The sequence below is a fragment of the Oncorhynchus gorbuscha genome, linkage group LG17 (genome assembly GCF_021184085.1).
Source record: "Oncorhynchus gorbuscha isolate QuinsamMale2020 ecotype Even-year linkage group LG17, OgorEven_v1.0, whole genome shotgun sequence".
Taxonomy (NCBI): domain Eukaryota; kingdom Metazoa; phylum Chordata; class Actinopteri; order Salmoniformes; family Salmonidae; genus Oncorhynchus; species Oncorhynchus gorbuscha.
In genome coordinates, this window is record NC_060189.1 from 57,822,807 (window position 1) to 57,844,685 (window position 21,879).

At 43.9% G+C, this 21,879-nt stretch overlaps 1 protein-coding gene across 4 annotated transcripts in view; it reads left to right on the forward strand.

Moving 5' to 3' along the window:
• Positions 1 to 21,879, forward strand: part of LOC124001345 (type II inositol 3,4-bisphosphate 4-phosphatase-like) — a 282,847-nt gene that overhangs the window by 21,354 nt on the left and 239,614 nt on the right. For 3 of the 4 annotated variants that reach the window (XM_046308075.1, XM_046308066.1, XM_046308067.1), the window contains exon 2: positions 2,343 to 2,387. In XM_046308075.1, the coding sequence (XP_046164031.1) occupies positions 2,343 to 2,387 (45 nt within the window). Of the gene's footprint in view, positions 1 to 2,342; positions 2,388 to 9,947; positions 10,180 to 21,879 lie in introns of those variants that run through there. The other variant, XM_046308068.1, reaches the window with a different exon arrangement.

Genomic DNA, 21,879 nt, shown 5'->3' on the forward strand with positions numbered 1-21,879 from the left:
CAGTTTAATTAAATGGGTTAGTCCTGTTGGTCTACAGTTGAATGAAATGGGTTAGTCATGTCGACCTACAGTTTAATTAAATGTGTTCGTCCTGTAGACCTACAGTTTAATTAAATGTGTTAGTCCTTAGACCTACAGTTGAATTAAATGGGGTAGTCCTGTAGACCTACAGTTGAATTAAATGGGTTAGTCCTGTAGACCTACAGTTTAATTAAATGGGGTAGTCCTGTAGACCTTCAGTTGAATTAAATGGGTTTTGTCTACAGTTTAATTAAATGTGTTATTCCTGTAGTCCTACTTTTTAATTAAATGGGTTAGTCCTGCAGAGAGAGTTGTTGATTGGTGGAGTGGTTAGAGCCCTTGGAGGTAGAGAGATATGTAAAGTAGCTGATTGGTGGAGTGATTAGAGCCCTGTGAGGTAGAGAGAGATGTAAAGTGGCTGATTGGTGGAGTGATTAGAGCCCTGTGAGGCAGAGAGAGCAGCTAAGTGGCTCATGTTATTAACATGTCACATAGTCTCAATGTTAAACACCAGTCATGGTAATATAACCAGTGATGGAAAAAGTAAAAGTAAAGATACCTTAATACTAAAGTAAAAGTAAAGATACCTTAATACTAAAGTAAAAGTAAAGATACCTTAATACTAAAGTAAAAGTAAAGATACCTTAATACTAAAGTAAAAGTAAAGATACCTTAATACTAAAGTAAAAGTAAAGATACCTTAATACTAAAGTAAAAGTAAAGATACCTTAATACTAAAGTAAAAGTAAAGATACCTTAATACTAAAGTAAAAGTAAAGATACCTTAATAAAAAGTTTGTCACCCAGTAAAATACTACTTCAGTAAAAGTTAAAGTCACCCAGTAAAATACTACTTCAGTAAAAGTCTAAAAGTTTTTGGTTTTGTACTTAAGTATTAAAAGTAAAAGTATAAATAATTTAAAATGTCTTATATTAAGCAAACCAGACGACACAATTTGTTTGTTTTTTACATTTATGGATAGCCAGGGTCATAGTTCAACACTAAGACATACTTTACAAACGAAGCATTTGTGTTTAGTGAGTCCGCCAGATCAGAGGCAGTAGGGATGACCAGGGATGTTCTCTTGATAAGTGCGTGAATTAGACAATTTTCCTGTCCTGCTTAGCATTCAAAATGTTTGACTTGTGATTATAGCTAACGAGTGATTACTGATAATAAAATGAGTTAGTGACCTAATGATATGATCTGTCTTCGCTAGAAGTGTGCTGTGTTTGTAACACCCGGCCCATACGTCAAGACATGTAGAGTACCCACGCTTCATTAGCCAGGTTGACGATGCTGGGAGAGAGGACAATTCTGCCCAGGCACTGCGGAACGAGGATGAGGGGGTGCACGTGTGTGTGTGTGTGTGTGTGTGTGTGTGTGTGTGTGTGTGTGTATGTGTGTGTGTGTGTGTGTGTGTGTGTGTGTGTGTGTGTGTGTGTGTGTGTGTGTGTGTGTGTGTGTGTGTGTGTGTGCTTATGAGTGCGTGTCTGTGTTTCTGCTTATGTGTGTGTGTGTTGCAGAGAGTGTGTGAGTTTCTCCCTTGGCACCCGGCCCTCCAGGTTTGGTGGTGAGCTCATGCCTCGATGATACCCGTCATACTGGCATCAGATGGTGGGTACAAACGATGGCTCCCCCCCTCCCCACCACCCAGCCTCCTCCATTAGTTCCCCATCGGGGTGGTTGTGGGGAGGGGGGAGCTGGGCATTCAGGGCGATGGATGTCGGGGAACTCTGGCTGTGACACACGCCGCAATCGGATAAATAGATTGCAGCCCGTTTGCATAATCTAAAGCGAACCGGGCCATCAATCACACGTGAGGTGTTTTGCTCCGAGCCGTTACAATAGCCACAGTGTTAAACCTCTCTGAAGACATATTGTGTTGATGATGGGGGAAGGTATTTTTCCATGCTTACTACCGTAGAGTGAATGGAAAGACTGGCACTGAAGTGTTGGATTTTATTGCCTTTCACTTGGGTTTCTTTTGGAGGAGAGGTGTCATGCTCGTCGACCTCGTTAAAAGCCTAAATGAAATGGTCATAGAGGGCATCGTGGTTAATATGGAGATGAATGGGTATTTGATAGATGGTTTTGCCCTTTGCAGTGAAATGTGTGTGTGCGTGTTTCGGTGTCTGTCGTTGTGTCTCTGTGTTTTTTTTTCTCTGTGTGTCTGTCGATGTGTCCGTCTGTGTTTTTTTCACCGTGTCTGTCGGTGTGTTTCGGTGTCTGAATTATCTCAGATTCTTCATTTTTCATGAGGCAACAGCTTTGTATTCTCTCTTAATGATCTTCCTCTCTCTCTGTCTCTGTATCACAGGTGTCATCCTGATTCCCAAGCTGCCCCATGTGGAGTTCAGCCTGGGTAAGTGTCTGTCCTTCTCTCTCTCTTCTTCTTCTTCTCTGTTCTTTTTCTTCTCTATGTCCTCCTCTGTCCTTCTCTCTGGTCTTCTTTATTTTTCTTCTCTCTCTGTCTTCCTCTCTAGTCTTCTCTCTGTTCTTCTTCTCTCTGTTATTCTTTTTCTGCTTCTTCTCTATGTCCTTCTGTGTTCTTCTACTTCTATCTGTTCTTCTTCTTCTCTGTCCTTCTCTGTCTTCTTCTCTCAGTGTTTTTCTTCTCTCTGTTTTTCTCTCTCTCTGTTCTTCTCTCTCTGTGATTCTCATCTTATTCCATGCCACAGGGCTCCAATTTCACCATGTAGTCAGCTCAGATAGCCAGACACATCCTATTATCGGCAGGAGGCCACTATGAAACAGGTCACACACACACACACACACACACACACACACACACACACACACACACACACACACACACACACACACACACACACACACACACACACACACACACACACACACACACACACACACACACACACACACACACACACACACACACACACACACACACACACACACAGACATTAATCAACCAGCCGATAGACCAAAGACTAGACTCACTTCTTCCTGACTGTCTCACAGTAGAGGGGTTCTGGTTCTTCTTCCTGATGGTCTCACAGTAGAGGGGTTCTGGTTCTTCTTCCTGACTGTCTCACAGTAGATGGGTTCTGGTTCTTCTTCCTGATGGTCTCACAGTAGAGGGGTTCTGGTTCTTCTTCCTGATGGTCTCACAGTAGAGGGGTTCTGGTTCTTCTTCCTGACTGTCTCACAGTAGAGGGGTTCTGGTTCTTCTTCCTGATGGTCTCACAGTAGAGGGGTTCTGGTTCTTCTTCCTGATGGTCTCACAGTAGAGGGGTTCTGGTTCTTCTTCCTGACTGTCTCACAGTAGAGGGGTTCTGGTTCTTCTTCCTGATGGTCTCACAGTAGAGGGGTTCTGGTTCTTCTTCCTGACTGTCTCACAGTAGAGGGGTTCTGGTTCTTCTTCCTGATGGTCTCACAGTAGAGGGGTTCTGGTTCTTCTTCCTGATGGTCTCACAGTAGAGGGGTTCTGGTTCTTCTTCCTGACTGTCTCACAGTAGAGGGGTTCTGGTTCTTCTTCCTGACTGTCTCACAGTAGAGGGGTTCTGGTTCTTCTTCCTGATGGTCTCACAGTAGAGGGGTTCTGGTTCTTCTTCCTGACTGTCTCACAGTAGAGGGGTTCTGGTTCCTCTTCCTGATGGTCTCACAGTAGAGGGGTTCTGGTTCCTCTTCCTGATGGTCTCACAGTAGAGGGGTTCTGGTTCTTCTTCCTGATGGTCTCACAGTAGAGGGGTTCTGGTTCTTCTTCCTGACTGTCTCACAGTAGAGGGGTTCTGGTTCTTCTTCCTGACTGTCTCACAGTAGAGGGGTTCTGGTTCTTCTTCCTGATGGTCTCACAGTAGAGGGGTTCTGGTTCTTCTTCCTGACTGTCTCACAGTAGAGGGGTTCTGGTTCTTCTTCCTGACTGTCTCACAGTAGAGGGGTTCTGGTTCTTCTTCCTGATGGTCTCACAGTAGAGGGGTTCTGGTTCTTCTTCCTGACTGTCTCACAGTAGAGGGGTTCTGGTTCCTCTTCCTGATGGTCTCACAGTAGAGGGGTTCTGGTTCCTCTTCCTGATGGTCTCACAGTAGAGGGGTTCTGGTTCCTCTTCCTGATGGTCTCACAGTAGAGGGGTTCTGGTTCTTCTTCCTGATGGTCTCACAGTAGAGGGGTTCTGGTTCTTCTTCCTGACTGTCTCACAGTAGAGGGGTTCTGGTTCCTCTTCCTGATGGTCTCACAGTAGAGGGGTTCTGGTTCCTCTTCCTGATGGTCTCACAGTAGAGGGGTTCTGGTTCTTCTTCCTGATGGTCTCACAGTAGAGGGGTTCTGGTTCTTCTTCCTGATGGTCTCACAGTAGAGGGGTTCTGGTTCTTCTTCCTGATGGTCTCACAGTAGAGGGGTTCTGGTTCTTCTTCCTGATGGTCTCACAGTAGAGGGGTTCTGGTTCTTCTTCCTGACTGTCTCACAGTAGAGGGGTTCTGGTTCTTCTTCCTGATGGTCTCACAGTAGAGGGGTTCTGGTTCTTCTTCCTGATGGTCTCACAGTAGAGGGGTTCTGGTTCTTCTTCCTGATGGTCTCACAGTAGAGGGGTTCTGGTTCTTCTTCCTGATGGTCTCACAGTAGAGGGGTTCTGGTTCTTCTTCCTTTTCGACTGTTAGAGATGGTATCATGTATATTTTATACTTCTGCAATGGGAGAGTTCTATTTTTGGTCGATGCATTGTTGCCCATGACAAGTTTCACTGTGACGATGTCTGACAGGGTGGGTTATGTGAATCTTAGCTGCAGTGCTCTGAGTAGGGGGAAGAGGTTCATTGGCTTGGGAGGTGGGGGGGGGGGAGAGGTGAGCCATAATACTACTTCAGTAAAAGTACTACTTCATAATCATCTTGACCATCCCCCAGGTATTGGGAAATGTGTTATCAGTAAAGCCAGTGTATTTTCCTGACCAGGTGATATAACCAGGTAAAACTGGGGTTCAGAGTTTTTGCTGGTCAGGTCAGTTGTCCAGAACAACTCCTGGCCCTAGTTATTGGGTCTGAGTGTGTAAATCTGTAACTCAGTCAAGTCATCATTTTAATGAAAATGTGTCTCTGCTCATCACAAAGATATTGTCGTCATCAATTTCATCTGTTATAGAGATAATAAAACACCATATTAATACACATCACTGTTGTAGAGTTAAAACAACAACATATGGACATGTTTTCCTTTCAACACTCTGGACATTTCTGTCTACCCACAATGCCTGCTGAGCAGACCAGCAATGTGCAGCAGGAGAGCAGCTGGCCAGTCAGATTGCAATTTGAGTGCTGGTGCACACATACAGGGACTCCCAGCTCGGTTTCATTTCTAGACAGATTATCTGCAGTTAAGGACCGTGTGTGTGTGTGTGTTACAGACCTCCAAGGAATGGGCGAGGCATTACACTATTAGAGTGTGTGTGTATGTGTGGAGGGGGAGTATCGTCCCATGGCAGGAGACTCTCTCAGACAGTTGGCTCTCACCCATTCCCTTGACCCTCATCATATTTACACACACACACACACACACACACACACACACACACACACACACACACACACACACACACACACACACACACACACACACACACACACACACACACACACACACACACACACACACGGTCGCCTTTGTTAACCATTGTACCGCATAACACATTTAATTTAAGTGACAATAGAATTGACTGGAGTAGAGCTGAATAAATATGCACTGTGAGTCTTCGTGTAGTGATGCAATGCTTCTCCAGAGGTTGTGAAGTGGCTTCTGTTCTAATGTAAATGTTCTGGAACAATGGAGTCAATCTGCTGGACAGCTGCAGAGGAAAGGGTGACATGTTTGTATAATTGCAGTGGTTGTGTGTGTGAGTGTGTGCGCATGTAAGCGTGTGCGTATGTGTGTGTGTGTGTGTGTGTGTGTGTGTGTGTGTGTGTGTGTGTGTGTGTGTGTGTGTGTGTGTGTGTGTGTGTGTGTGTGTGTGTGTGTGTGTGTGTGTGTGTGTGTGTGTGTGTGTGTGTGTGTGTGTGCGCGTGTGTGGGCCTACCATGTCAGCGAGACCTAGTCCTTAAATTACATGTGTATTTTATTCAATTGCCATTCACCATTTTGACTGAAAGGGCTTTTGTTGCTTTGGGAAACATGATTATCTGGAAGCTCTTAGCTTGAGGTACATGTGTTTTTATTGATAGAGGCTGGCAGTTCTTTTATTCATGCCTTCCATTTCTCTCTCGCTTGATTGATACATGAAATGATATTGCCAGAAGGACCAGGAATACATCCATTGAAAACTGCAAAGAAAAGGAGTTTCTTGGTAATCCTTGAAAGCTGAAGGCTCTTCGCCTACCTGGGGTTCAAGCTACAGTATATTCTTGGAGCATAAAATGATAATAACAAAAACCTGTCACTTTTCACTGTTTTAGTACACAGCTGAGTGAAGTGGTTAGGAAAATGTAATCCCTCTCAAATTCATAGACATCCCTCTAGATCCAAGGACTGGCAGTGTGAGAGAGATTCACAGACCCCAGACTGCACCTTTAAGGGCAAGCCATTGAGCTGAAGGGCAGTTTGGCTGAATAAAGCTTTGCCAGTAAGTGTTGAGTACATTTCATAACGGGATGAGATGATTCTAGGTTCGGTCTCGGCAAATAAAAAATCAACGGCTTGGCAATGATGTCGATGGTTCAGCAGGTCTCGTATCACGACAAGCTAATCACCCGTGACAAATAAAACAATGATTCCAGCCAAAATGATTTCTTTCTGGCTCTAATTATCAATTACCATCAGAGTGGGTGATTTAGAGAAAACGGTACCAATAAATCGTTCTTTGTGCGTTCTACTCCACCCGTCTGGAATGTCTTCTCACTTTAACCGTACGAAGAGAAGGTTTCTGACAAGCTGACATGCTCGTCTTCTGTAAAGGAAATGAGTGAAGACAGTTGATGTACAGCTCAGGATCGTAAGGGGATCGGTGGGGACGAGCCGAGAGAATACGCTGTGCATCTGTGATCAAGGACTCTCTGAGGAGACGGATAGAGGTGAAAGAAAGAGGGAACTGAGTGAAAGAGGTGCCTGCCACATTCTTTCCACATCATCTATGCCCTATGACTGCTCATTTAGCGCTGCCTTCCCTCTTAGGATGATATACAGTGAGCGTCGAAGACATTAAGGACCCCCCCCTTTGCCCTCAGAACAGCCTCAATTCGTCAGGGCGTGGACTCTACAAGGTGTTGAAAGCGTTCCACAGTGATTCTGTACCAGGTTGACTCCAATGCTTCCCACATTTGTGTCAAGTTGACTGGATGTCCTTGTGGTGGTGGACCATTCTCGATACACATGGGAAACAGTTAAACATGAAACCCAGCAGCGTTGCAGTTCTTGACACACTCAAACTGGTGTGCCTGGCACCAACTACCATAACCCTTTCAAAGGCAGGTAAATCTGTTGTCCTCACCCTCTGAATGACACACCATCCAGGTCCTCAATTGTCTCAAGCATTAAAAATCCCCCTTTGACCTGTATCCTCCCATTCATCTACACTGATTGAGGTGGATTTAACAAGTGACTTCAATAAGGGATCATTGGTTTCAACTGGATTCTATGTCATGGAAAGAGCAGGTGTTCCTAATGCTTTGTACACTCAGTGTATATAGGGTAGATTCTAACGTGCACTGCCCTATGTTAGCCTCTTTTCCGAGAGTGTGTTTGTGTTCTTAACACTTGACACATCAGCCATGTCCACATGTGTGCTGAAGTTTGTATGCGATCTGCGTTTTAGATAACAACAGTCATCACTCGTAATCGCCTCTTTTTTAGTACTATGCATATGATGTTTTCAAAGTAACGACCAAGGTGGGAGGATATCCTTTCAATATCCGACCACAGATATCAACAAAAAAAGGCTACCAACTATTATGTTTGTTATCTTAGCACAATCAAATAGGAACTCTGCATACTTTGAATGCAAAAGGGAAGAGTCTTGAGAGATTTACAATAACCTAATATTTAACCTCATAACGATCTTTGTACAAATATAGCTGCTACTCGGGAGCGAGGTCACTAAGGGGAGAATTTAGAATGCTAAAAAGTAGTCCCTCTAAGTTACCCAAAACGCTTCTGCACACCTCGGATTCTTCAGCAGCAGAACCATTAGCGTTATTTCCACTTGTTGCCTAGTAACTCTGGAGGAATGATTCGGTGTCAAACGGTGTGCCCGGCTATGCACTCCAAACTAATCACGCATTAGGCTTTTTATTCATTCAGTCGACCACACATTCAGCTTGAAGTGATGCATGTATATCAACATCATACCTACAGCAGGTCTGAACAGTACTGTCAACACATTGAGGTGGACTGAGTTCACATTATGTAAAACCGTTATAATTGTTTGTCACTATTCCATGGACTTTGTTGGACCTAAACACTACAGGCATTGTGGAACTAAGACCTACATAGACATTCATAGTATGAATCTGCATACGGACACCATGGCCTTTGGTTGTACTGTAGCCTGATTGGTTGAAGTCACCGTGCCTAATCTCCCTGTGGACTTTGTTTGACCACCACAGTGGCTAGTCTCTCAGGCAGTCATGGTGTGTGGAAGGACAAGTTTCTCTTTAGATGTCTAAACAGTGGGATGATTCTGCATAAAACACCCTCCTGGTCAGTGTCTGATTGGTTGAAGCCTGTAGCCTCCGAACATCAGAATTCCCAATGGCCCTGTGCCACTACAGGAAGGAAGGAATTTCTCTCTCAGTGGCCTCCAGGGGGAAGTCTCCGTGGAGAGGGGCTGCCGCTGCGTCAGGATGCCCAGCTTGGCAGCTCCTCCTCTGGGTACCGTGTTCTGGGGTTTAGGCAGGGTCCACCCAGCTAAAATGAGACTCACACCCCAGGGGAGTGGAGGAGATGAAGGGGAGAGGAGGAGAGGTAAGGGGGTGGGTTGAAGGGGGGTTTCAAAACCTTCCCAACACACTCTGTCAACTACCAATTAAAGCTTGATTAATCGGCTTCCCTCATTAGCTGTCGCTCGGCACACAAATTAGGTGCGGCTGTCGTTTGATAATGCCAACGTCGGAAAACAATGTTTCAAACGCCAGTGTCGTGTCCTTCATTTCTCATTCAGGTAACCTGTGTGTTACCTCCGAGCTATACACAGAGGGGAAATAACCACTTCACACACACAGAGGGGGCATTTCAAAACCCCTTACTGTGCTTTTTAAGTTCTTCTTTTTAAGTTTGCAAATGTGGATCAAGCTTTATTCTGATCACTAGTGTTGATGATCATGGCAATATTATAATGAGTGTAAGCGAGGTGCAGGAGGCCATTTTAACTACAGTACAGTAGATCACTTCATCTACTTCTGTCTAGTAATGTTCTGAGAGAAACACACTTTAACAAGTTGAAGGTAGCCTCTATTTTGGAAATGACCTCGGCTAGATCTTGGAAAACAGCTTCCTATTCCCTACAAAGTGCTCTACTTTGTTTGCTATATAGGGTGCCATTTTGTACCCTGGATGTTGGAACAACGGATACACACATTCAACGTTTCAAAAGAGTGGAGCCCCATAGTATATTTGGATGCAATTGGCGCAGGATGCAGTTGCTCCGGCCAAATGCTACGCCAAGCCACCGGGCGTTCATTTCTTCTCCGCAATAAGTCTGGATCGGAGTACCTCCCCGACGATTTCTAGAACGTAAACACATTCTAACCGTTCTGACTGGTCCAGAAACTGATGGGTTGAGCCAGAACACATGTGGGCTTTGATACTTTGATTGGTTAGAGATTATCCAATCACTGAAGACTTTGTTTTCTACAACACCCCGCATTTTGACATCCCCACAAATGACTTCAATGATGACAGTTTCAGACTGAAGTATGTGGCGAACATAGAGCCGTTTGGGTCACCAGGCAACCGGTGTATAACTCCCTGTACTGTAGCTCCTTTAACAAAGGCCCAATCATCATTTCAGCTCAGCATGGATACAGGATAAAGGAAGGGAAGTGGCCAATTTGTTTCCCAGAAAAAGAACTACCAATTTGAAGGCAAACTCTCTTCAGCATGGATGCAAACAGTCAACATCTGTTTCTGTATGTCAATCTGACATGGTGCAAACACACTTCAAAGATTTACTGGAGCCGTTTCTTCTGTTAAGACACTCAATCAACATTGATTTAAGTAAGTCCAATGCCAGGTGAGACATGTGCAATTTTATTTATAATTTGTATAGAGCAGGGGTCTGTAATCCTTTTCTAGCATGAGAGCTACTTTTTAAAAAATGAAACGTTGCGAGCGACTCTTTTTTCTAGCTTTCAGATAAGCACATTCTTTTCTTCCCGGGTCCTTAGTGTACAAGAGAAAGTTGTTTTCTGTCAATATATCTAGTAATATAATGGTTGATTAACAACTCTAAGGGGGGCCATATAAAATCTGTGATTATTTACCAAATTCTGTTTAATATTTTCTCAAACTATGTTTTCTCAGTTTTATTTGGGGATGGGGGGGTCACTGAACAAGTGTTCATAGATAAACAACGAAATTGGATGTTATGAGTCCATGTCAATTGCTAAAATCAGCATTTGACAAAACAAATGTATGTTTGGAAGAAAGCTAATAAATAGATTTGAGTGTAATTCCCCTTTAATTTAACTGTCCCTTTAATTGCACGGGAACGTGTCGATCGAGCTTAATGCGATGGTTCTCTACTCCTGCTGTTCATTTCATGGCAAATAATAAATAATAGATACAAATTATATACTCACTCGTGGTATACTTTTTCCAGGTAAGCCACCTTTGCAGTTAACATTTCATGGATAAGGGTTTTGGGGAAAGTATTTCTGTCAACTCACAAGATGGTTATCACATCAAGTGGAGTGATAGACAAACGCGCGCGCCACACAGACAGACAGTATTGCTGGAAATGAATTGGCAGATGTTGTGTTAGGATTGGCTTTTTTAAGCCAATAGTGGCTAACCATGGGTGGAATAATGTCAATGTTGTGTTGATTAGTTAGTAGCTGGGAGCTTGCGGTGTCGCATACTTGTGAGATTTGTTTATGACAGTTTGCAATGGAATACATGAAAAATCGCGCATACTTCCGGGAATTATTTGCCGAGCTACTCATAGGTGGGCTGTGAGCTACTCGCTAGCGGTCAACCTGTTGGAGACCCCTGGTATAGATTATCATTCGCTAGTCAGCTCCTCACTTTATGGTGCGTGTTCTTTATTTGGTGGACTTAACAGAATCAACATCTGTCCATTAATTCGACATCTTTCACTAGTCTAACATCATATGGTTGTCATTTTCTCTGTTTAATTGACATGTCAGATGTATAGACTCTCTCCACAACATGAATTGCCATTCTAGTAATATAACAGGCATTATATTTTCCACAGACCTGATGGTGAACACTGAACAGGTGTTAAAATGGCTGCGGCTGATGCAAATAATGTTGTCAAATTAATTGAAGCGCTGATATAATTATCGTGATTAATAATCCTCATCTGGAGAGTGGTGTATTTGTCTCCCATAGCAACCCCCACTGTCTCCCCTTCTCTCTCCATTTGCCCTTCTAATGGAATTTAGATTCCCTGTAAGGTCACAGAGGCGATATTTTAAAACAAATTCCCTGTGAATTCGTCTTGAAAAGTGTCAATGTATTCACATTTTTCCTCTTGCTCTTTCTTTCGTTCCCTCTCTTTTCTGTTTCTTTGTCTCTTTCGCTCCATATCTCCCTCTTTTTCTCTCAATCTCTCTCTCCCTTTCCATCTTTCTTCCCATCTCCACCTCTCTCCCTCTCTATCTAAAATGTTACTGTCCTCATAAAGTCAGTAGTTGAGTTTAATGGCTGTGGCTTTGTTCCTATCACTCTGTGAAGCGATGCGGTTAGAGATGTCCACTGTCACATGTCAATCCTCAGTAGAGTGTGATACTAGGTGAAGATCCCAGGACCTGTCAGAGATCCTCTGAGCCTTTGAACTGAGAGAGAGGATCAAACACTGTTGAGCAACTCCCCAGTTCTATACCACACATCCAATCAAACTGTATTAGTCACAATACAATAGGTGTAGACCTTACAGTGAAATGCTTACTTACGAGCCCCAATTCAACAATGCAGTTGAAAAAAAATATGGATAAGAATTAAAAGTAACAAGTAATTAAAGAGCAGCAGTAAAATAACAATAGCGAGACTATATAAAGGGGGTACCGGTACAGAGTCAATGTGCAGGGGCACTGGTTAGTTGAGGTAATATGTACATGGTGGTAGAGTTATTAAAGTGACCATGCATAGATGATAACAACAGATAGCAGCGGTGTAAAAGAGGGGGGATGCAAATAGTCAGGGAAGCCATTTAAATGAGATGTTCAGGAGTCTTATGGCTTGTGGGTAGAAGCTGTTTAGAAGCCTCTTGGACCCTAGACTTGGCGCTCCAGTACCACTTGCCGTGCGGTAGCAGAGCGAACAGTCTATGACTTGGGTGGCTGGAGTCTTTGACAATTGGATGTGCTGCTATGATTGTGGGAGAGATGGAGAAAGAGAGAGACATGGAGCAAGAGAGAGGAAGCAAGAGAAAAAGCGAGAGAGAAAGAGAAATGACGAAACGTAGGGTAAAGCTGAGGAACAGAGGGAGTGGATCTTCTATGGCCCCTGGGGAAATAGAAATGTGTGTGTGTTTCTGTGCGCGATTGCGCGCACGTCTGTTCTTCTGCCTCCTCCATTCTAACGCGGCGTTCTTCAGCCCTGTGTGGCTCCAGCACTTTAATGTAACTCCAACATATCTAATATTAAGATCTGGGTTGTTGGTGAACGTCACGATGTAGAATCCATCCGATGGAATAGCACCAGAGAGATGGCACCGCATCGTAGTTGGCTGTGTTGTTTTGTTCTGCCTGGCGCTGTAGCCTTTCCTCCATGACAACAGGTTAGACACGGTGGAGGCATCTCCCTATAGCTCTGATTTTAGATGGATACACATTCTGGAACAGTAGTTTTCATATTATGTTCTAGAAACTAACCCTGATGGCAGATGCTTTGTGGCCTCCTGGAGCAACCAAGGTCGAAAGGCTACTCTATGATGTTTTTTTTGTGGGCTGACACACACACGTGTACTGACACACACACTTGCTTGCAAGCACGCATATACACACACACTCACACCTCACGCTGTTTCTAGCCCACGGTGATGAAGGAAATGTATTAGCCCAGGGGAATCCAATACCGGAACGTTGACTGTCTGCTCCAGTCTGGTGACAACATTACTAAGAGGATGTGTTGTCCCTGTCACCCCATACCATATGTCACACTGTCTGTTACCTCAACGATAGTCACTATGTCACTACGGATCCACAAGGACTGTTAGTCGCACGGCCCTGTCTCAAACTGTGGTTCAATCCATCTATTTAACTGGCTCCTTTACCTCACTTCGTAGTGGCCCATGACTGTTGCGTTGTTGTGTCTGTCTGTCTACATGCCACTGTCAGTGTTGTAGTAGAGGAGGATACTCATAATGGAATGTAAAAATCAACTGTTATCTGTACACTTGTCTGTCTTCCAAAGGTCAAAATCATCATTTAAAATAATAACGCTGTTGACAGTACATTTGAAAGGTTGTTCGTCATTCAAATAATGATCAGACTAAAAGCTAAGTTATTATTTCAGTTTACAACCATACAATTTACTCACCCCAAACCCCAGGGAGTCACAGAAAAACACCATGTTTTCAGATAAAAGTCTTGGCTATTTTAGGATGATAAATTAGTGATGATTGTGGCCATTGCATCGGAGCAGAAAGTAATTTGCTTTAATGCTGAAGGACTTTAATCCAGATCGAGCCAGCCAATTAGCCTAACGGGCTGCATTACATCTGGCGTGGTCAGACCTCTTAGTATTTTCATGACTCACCCACTCCCTCTCTTTCTTGCCTTCTATCACTTCACTCAATTATTTTCTCCTTCTATTCCTCTATTCCCGTTATCTCTCTCTAACTCTCTGTACCTTTCCTTACCTCTCTCTCTCTCTTGACCTGTTCTCTCTCTCTCTCTCTACTCTCTTGCTCTCGACCTGTTCGCCCTTTCTCTCGCTCTCTCCTGTCTGTCTCTATTTTTCTCGCTCTCGGTCTCTCTCTCCATTTGGACACCATTTGTGTCATAAGGAAGAGGCTCTTTGAGAGTATCATGGTACCTAGAGTGTTGTTAGTAAGTTCCATACAGCAGGCTGCTATTCTGCTATTCCATCCACTCTTTTGATCTAATAAAAAGCATTCAGGAAATATTTGTGTCCATTTCACTGACTGGACAAAGAGACACCAACAACCTAAAGAGGAAATGGAATTAAATAGTGTTATTTAGGCTTATTTATGATGTCACAAGGTTTGAATGGGGTCATCGATTGAATGATAAATCATATTCTTTTTTTCTACCTCTTTTTTTTTCTCCCCAATTTTGTATTTTCCCAATTGGTAGTTACAGTCTTGTCTCATCTCTGCAACTACTGAACGGACTCGGGAGAGGTGAAGGCGGAGAGCCGTGCGTCCTCCGAAACACAACCTAGCCAAGCCGCACTGCCTCTTGACCCAATGCCCACCAATGTGTGTCGGGGGAAATACTGTACACCTGGCAACCGTGTCAGCATGTACTGCGCCCGGCCCGCCACAGGAGTTGCTAGTGTGCGATGGGACAAGGACATCATGACGGCAAAACTCTTCCCTAACCCGGGACGACGCTGGGCCAATTGTGCCCCATGGGTCTCCCAGTCGCGGCCGGCTGGACTCGAACCCAGCTGGGGTATCAGTCTACTTAGTGACACCCAGAGAACATTGGCATCGGAGCTCTTATTGTGGGACTCTGAAAAAACTGTGAATTGAGCCACATTTGTCAACCTATGTGTATTGAACACTATTCCCAAGGAAAAACAATACTGTGTGGATGTTTAGGAGTCTGATAATGCTGAGGAGAATGTTGGGAAAAATATCTTTTTTGGTATTGAGTAAACTGATACCCCATTTCATTGATTCCCAATCCTTAGGTAAAGATGTACAGTGCAAAATGAATGTCAATACACACAATAGGCTGACTGGGGATGGGAATTTCACACAGTCACAGTCTGTCACACTCACAGTCTGTCACAGTTACAGTTACAGTCACAGTCTGTCATAGTCACAGTCTGTAAGAATAATGAAAATGACAGTTTTTACTGGTCATTGTTTTCAGGCTGGTTGTATTTGTGCTAGCTAGGTACTAAGCTAAAGCTAGCTGGCTACCCCAGATTATGCGGTCAAACAAATAATGCTTTATTACCAACGCATTATTGTAAACACATCGTTTGTGGACGGTGTTTGCTTGTTTGCAGACTTTTTTTGTACAGCTTTGACAGTGCTACTGATAGTAGTGGTGTCGCTTAGCTTGCACGTGTCAATTCAGAACACGCAACATTCTATAATATAACTTTTATTTGACATGCCAAATTAAAAGCTGTCAAACAGTGTTATTTGACATATATTTTTTGACATGCAAAGACCCAAACGGCGTTCCATAGTATGTCGTGACGCTAATAGCAGTGAAGCTATTACTGCTGTAAGGCAACATCTGAAAAATAGCGCACTTGGTAGTGTGTACCGGTGCTCGACTAGTCGCGATAGCCAACGACAGAACGGTTGATTGTCAAGGGCAATGAATTCCATTATCTTGGCGTTAATGGATTTCGCCTTTGAGTTGTCTCGCTGAAATGTTCTTACTCTTTCAAATGACTGCTCGATTCACACAGCAGACATTGTGGGCTAGGTTAGGAATGCTGTGTTTTACGTGGCGTCATTACGTCATGTGCGTACGTTATATACTGTACGTGGGCACATCAGCTTTGACATCGGTTTTGCACATCGCCGTTAATCTAGACATCGGGCCGATTCCGTTGTTGGCATTTTTTAGCTAATATCGGCCGATACCGATATATCGTGTATCCCTAAATGAGACCCTGTTGATATTTCACTTTGAATTTGACCGTGTGTTAATTAAACAATGTGTTGCACTTCCAACAACGTGAATGCTTCAACCAGCGCAACATTGCTCTGACATCCCATTTCCCATTTCTCAGCAGAGCGGCTCGGCTAAATGCTAAAACACTGTTTTATTTATGACAAAACCGCTTGAATCTCGACTTTGTTTGTGTTGGTTTGCGTTTGTAAACAAGTCAAGGTGACTACTGTCACTTTGACAAGACAATCAGCATTCTAATGCTGTAGGTAGGAAAATGGCTGGTACTGGCTGCAATTTACATACATTTACTCACTGAGCCTGTACATAGTCAAGGTTTCTATAAGGTTTTGATCAGTACTGTCGATTTAGGGCCAGATAGCACTGCATTTTGCTTTGTGCTTGTGCTTGTTTCCCAATAAGCAATGTAGTTTTGTTTTGACTGTGTTGGAATTTGTTTTATTCTGATTTGATTGGATGTTCTGGTCCTGAGGCTTCCGTGTGTTAGTAGAACAGGTTAGGGAACTCAGCCCCAGGACCAGCTGGAGGAGGGGACTCTTTTCTTTGCTCAGCTCTTGGCATTGCAGGGCTTGGTAATGACATGAGAGGGGGTCACTGTATTTTAGATGTTTCCAAAGCTTAATTACTCTTTATGTGTTTTTTTTGTTGATTTTTTACCTTTATGTAACTAGGCAAGTCAGTTAAGAACAAATTCTTATTTTCAATGACGGCCTAGGAACAGTGGGTTAACTGCCTGTTCAGGGGCAGAACGACAGATTTGTACCTTGTCAGCTCGGGGATATGAACTTCCAACCTTTCGGATACTAGTCCAACGCTCTAACCACTAGGCTACCCTGCCGCCCAAATTACTATTATTAGTTGATATTGGCCTAATTCTGCCCTGCATGCGTTGTTTATAGTTTTCCTCTGGACATGTAGGAGAATCTTACAGAACTCTGCATGCAGGGTTTCAATGGGGTGTTTGTCCCATTTGAAATCTTGTTTTGCAAGTGGACCCCACACCTCACTGCCATGAAGTGCAATTGGTTCAATGACACATTCAATTCGTTTTAGCCTAATTCTATTTTTAGGTATTTCAATTTGAATTAGTTTTTTAATGGTGTAGAATGGACTGCGTGCTTTCTCTCTGTTCATTCACTGCCTCATAAAGGTGTCCAGTTGAGCTTATTTTTAAACCTAAGTAATTGAAGTGTGTGCAGTACTCTATATATTTTGTACCAATTGAGAACTTTGGTCTAATTCCCTGAGATCTGGATCTTCTCTCGAAAATCATTATTTTAGTCTTTTTGGGGTTTAATGCCAGGGCCCAGGTCTGGCAGTACTGCTCTAGCAGGTCCAGGCTCTGCTGTAGGCCATGTGCTGTAGGTGGCAGCAGGCATAGGTCATCTACGAAGAGTAGGCATTTAAACTCTGAATTGTGGAGACTAACACCAGGGGCTGAGGATTTTTCTAGAATAGTGGCCAATTTGTTGATGTAAATATTGAGTGCAGGGCTCAGATAGCCACCCTGTTGAAGGCCCTGCCCCTGGTTAAAGAATTATGTTATTTTCTTGCCAATTTTAATGCTGCACTTATTGCCTGTATACATTGATTTAATTATGTCATATGTTTTACCCCCTACACCACTTTCAATAACTTTGTAGAATAGTCCTGAATGCCAAATAGAATCAAAAGCTTTTTGGAAGTCGATAAAGCAAGCGTTTATTTTGGTGGACATGTTTATCAGAGTGTGTAGGGTGTAAATATGATCAGTTGTGCAATGTTTTGGTATAAATCCAATGAGGCTTTTCCTCAAGACCTTGTGCTTATTAAGGTAGTTTAGAACTCTTACATTTATGATACTACAGAAAACCTTCCCCAGGTTACTGTTCACACAAATGCCTCTGTAATTGTGAGGGTCAAATTTGTCTCTGTTCATAAGGATTGGGGTTATGAGTCCTTGATTCCAGATGTCAGGGAAATAACCTACACTCAAGATCAAATTAAACACTTTTAATATAGCCAATTGAAATTTTGCACTAGTGAGTTTGAGCATCTCATTTAGGATGCCATCAGGTGGAGCCTGAAGTTTCTCATAGAGCTCCTGGTCAGTAATTGGGGAGTCCAATGGATTTTGATTGTCCTTCATAGCTTTTTCTAATCAATTCAACTTCTCATGAATTTGGCGTTGTTCTGCGTTTGTGTCTGTTTGAACGGTGTTGTAGAGGGTTTTAAAAGGGGTTGTCCATTTGTCACCATTCTGTATCGCTAATTCCTCTTGTTCAGATTTGTAAAAGTTTTTTCCAATTTTGCCAGAAGTTGTTTATGGACTCCTCAATTAGTGTCAGCTGCTTGCTGTTGTACTGTGCTTTTTTGGTTCTGAGTGTACTTTCATAGAGTTTTAAAATGTCACAGTAATGAAGGTGTAATTCACCATTTGGGTCTCTGTGTTTTTGGTTGGATAGTGTTCTAAGTTTTTTGATTATAATTTTACAATCTGCATCAAACCAATCTGTTTTGTTTTTTATCAATTTCAATTGTTCTTTTATATATACTGCTCAAAAAAATAAAGGGAACACTAAAATAACACATCCTAGATCTGAATGAATGAAATATTCTTATTAAATATTTTCTTCTTTACATAGTTGAATGTGCTGACAACAAAATCACACAAAAATGATCAATGGAAATCAAATTTATCAACCCATGGAGGTCTGGATTTGGAGTGACACTCAAACTTAAAGTGGAAAACCACACTGCAGGCTGATCCAACTAAGATGTAATGTCCTTAAAACAAGTCAAAATGAGGCTCAGTAGTGTGTGGGGACTCCACGTGCCTGTATGACCTCCCTACAACGCCTGGCATTCTCCTGATGAGGTGGCGGATGGTCTCCTGAGGGATCTCCTCCCAGACCTGGACTAAAGCATCCGCCAACTCCTGGACAGTCTGTGGTGCAACATGGCGTTGGTGGATGGAGCGAGACATGATGTCCCAGATGTGCTCAATTGGATTCAGGTCTGGGGAACGGGCGGGCCAGTCCATAGAATCAATTGCCTTCCTCTTACAGGAACTGCTGACACACTCCAGTCACATGAGGTCTAGCATTGTCTTGCATTAGGAGGAACCCAGGGCCAACCGCACCAGCATATGGTCTCACAAGGGGTCTGAGGATCTCATCTCGGTACCTAATGGCAGTCAGGTTACCTCTGGCGAGCACATGGAGGGCTGTGCGGCCCCCCAAAGAAATTCCACCCCACACCATGACTGACCCACCGCCAAACCGGTCATGCTGGACGATGTTGCAGGCAGCAGAACGTTCTCCACGGCGTCTCCGGACTCGGTCACGTCTGTCACATGTGCTCAGTGTGAACCTGCTTTCATCTGTGAAGAGCACAGGGCGCCAGTGGCGAATATGCCAATCTTGGTGTTCTCTGGCAAATGCCAAACGTCCAGCATGGTGTTGGGCTGTAAGCACAACCCCCACCTGTGGACATCGGGCCCTCATACCACCCTCATGGAGTCTGTTTCTGACCGTTTGAGCAGACACATGCACATTTGTGGCCTGCTGGAGGTCATTTTGCAGGGCTCTGGCAGTGCTCCTCCTGATCCTCCTTGCACAAAGGCGGAGGTAGCGGTCCTGCTGCCGGGTTGTTGCCCTCCTACGGCCTCCTCCACGTCTCCTGATGTACTGGTCTGTCTCCTGGTAGCGCCTCCATGCTCTGGACACTACGCTGACAGACACAGCAAACCTTCTTGCCACAGCTTGCATTGATGTCCCATCCTGGATGAGCTGCATTACCTGAGCCACGTGTGGGTTGTATACTCAGTCTCATGCTACCACTAGAGTGAAAGCACCGCCAGCATTCAAAAGTGACCAAAACATCAGCCAGGAAGCATAGGAACTGAGAAGTGGTCTGTGGTTGCCACCTGCAGAACCACTCCTTTATTGGGGGTGTCTTGCTAATTGCCTATAATTTCCACCTGTTGTCTATTCCATTTGCACAACAGCATGTGAAATTTATTGTCAATCAGTGTTGCTTCCAAGTGGACAATTTGATTTCACAGAAGTGTGATTGACATTGTGTTGTTTAAGTGTTCCCTTTATTTTTTTGAGCAGTATATATATATATAGATAGATGTGTATATAGATAGCTGGGTAGGGAAGCAGACTGAGCACCTCTCTCTCTCTCTCTCTCTCTCTCTCTCTCTCTCTCTCTCAACACCATGTGTGTCATAGAGACGAGTCTCTTTGAGAGTATCAAATGTATTTATATAGCCCTTCTTACATCAGCTGATATATCAAAGTGCAGGTTTAGAAGCACGTATCATGGTACCTAGAGTGTTGTTAGTCATTTTCATACAACAAGCTGCTATTCTTCTTTTCCGTTAACTCTTTTGATCTAATAAGAAGCATTCAGGAAATATTTGAGTACATTCCCCTGACCGGGCAAAGAGACAGTGATTCAGGGCTATTTCTGATGTCACATGGTTTGAATGGGATCATTGATTGATTCTCAAAGCTGTTGATTTAAACTGGGATCAAAACAAGACTCACTTAAACGTATATATATATATACTGCTCAAAAAAATAAAGGGAACACTTAAACAACACAATGTAAAGTCAATCACACTTCTTTGAAATCAAACTGTCCACTTAGGAAGCAACACTGATTGACAATAAATTTCACATGCTACAACCCACACGTGGCTCAGGTAGTGCAGCTCATTCAGGATGGGACATCAATGCGAGATGTGGCAAGAAGGTTTGCTGTGTCTGTCAGCGTAGTGTCCAGAGCATGGAGGCGCTAGCAGGAGACAGGCCAGTACATCAGGAGACGTGGAGGAGGCCGTAGGAGGGCAACAACCCAGCAGCAGGACTGCTACCTCCACCTTTGTGCAAGGAGGAGCAGGAGTAGCACTGCCAGAGCCCTACAAAATGACCTCCAGCAGGCCACAAATGTGCATGTGTCTGCTCAAACGGTCAGAAACAGACTCCATGAGGGTGGTATGAGGGCCCGATGTCCACAGGTGGGGGTTGTGCTTACAGTCCAACACCGTGCAGGACGTTTGGTATTTGCCAGAGAACACCAAGATTGGAAAATTCGCCACTGGCGCTCTGTGCTCTTCACAGATGAAAGCAGGTTCACACTGAGCACATGTGACAGATGTGACAGTCTGGAGACGCTGTGGAGAATGTTCTGCTGCCTGCAACATCCTCCAGCATGACCGGTTTGGCGGTGAGTCAGTCATGGTGTGGGGTGGCATTTCTTTGGGGGGCCGCACAGCCCTCCATGTGCTCGCCAGAGGTAGCCTGACTGCCATTAGGTACGGATATGAGATCCTCAGACCCCTTGTGAGACCATATGCCGGTGTGGTTGGCCCCTGGTTCCTCCTAATGCAAGACCATGCTAGACCTCATGTGGCTGGAGTGTGTCAGCAGTTCCTGCAAGGGGAAGGCATTGATGCTATGGACTGGCCCGCCCGTTCCCCAGACCTGAATCCAATTGAGCACATCTGGGACATCACGTCTCGCTCCATCCACCAACGTTGCACCACAGACTGTCCAGAAGTTGGCGGATGCTTTAGTCCAGGTCTGGGAGGAGATCCCTCAGGAGACCATCCGCCACCTCATCAGGAATATGCCCAGGCGTTGTAGGGAGGTCAAACAGGCACGTGGAGGCCACACACACGACTGAGCCTAATTTTGACTTGTTTTAAGGACATTACATCAAAGTTGGATCAGCCTGTAGTGTGGTTTTCCACTTTAATTTTGAGTGTGACTCCAAATCCAGACCTCCATGGGTTGATAAATTTGATTTCCATTGATAATTTTTGTGTGATTTTGTTGTCAGCACATTCAACTATGTAAAGAAAAAAGTATTTAATAACAATATTTCATTCATTCAG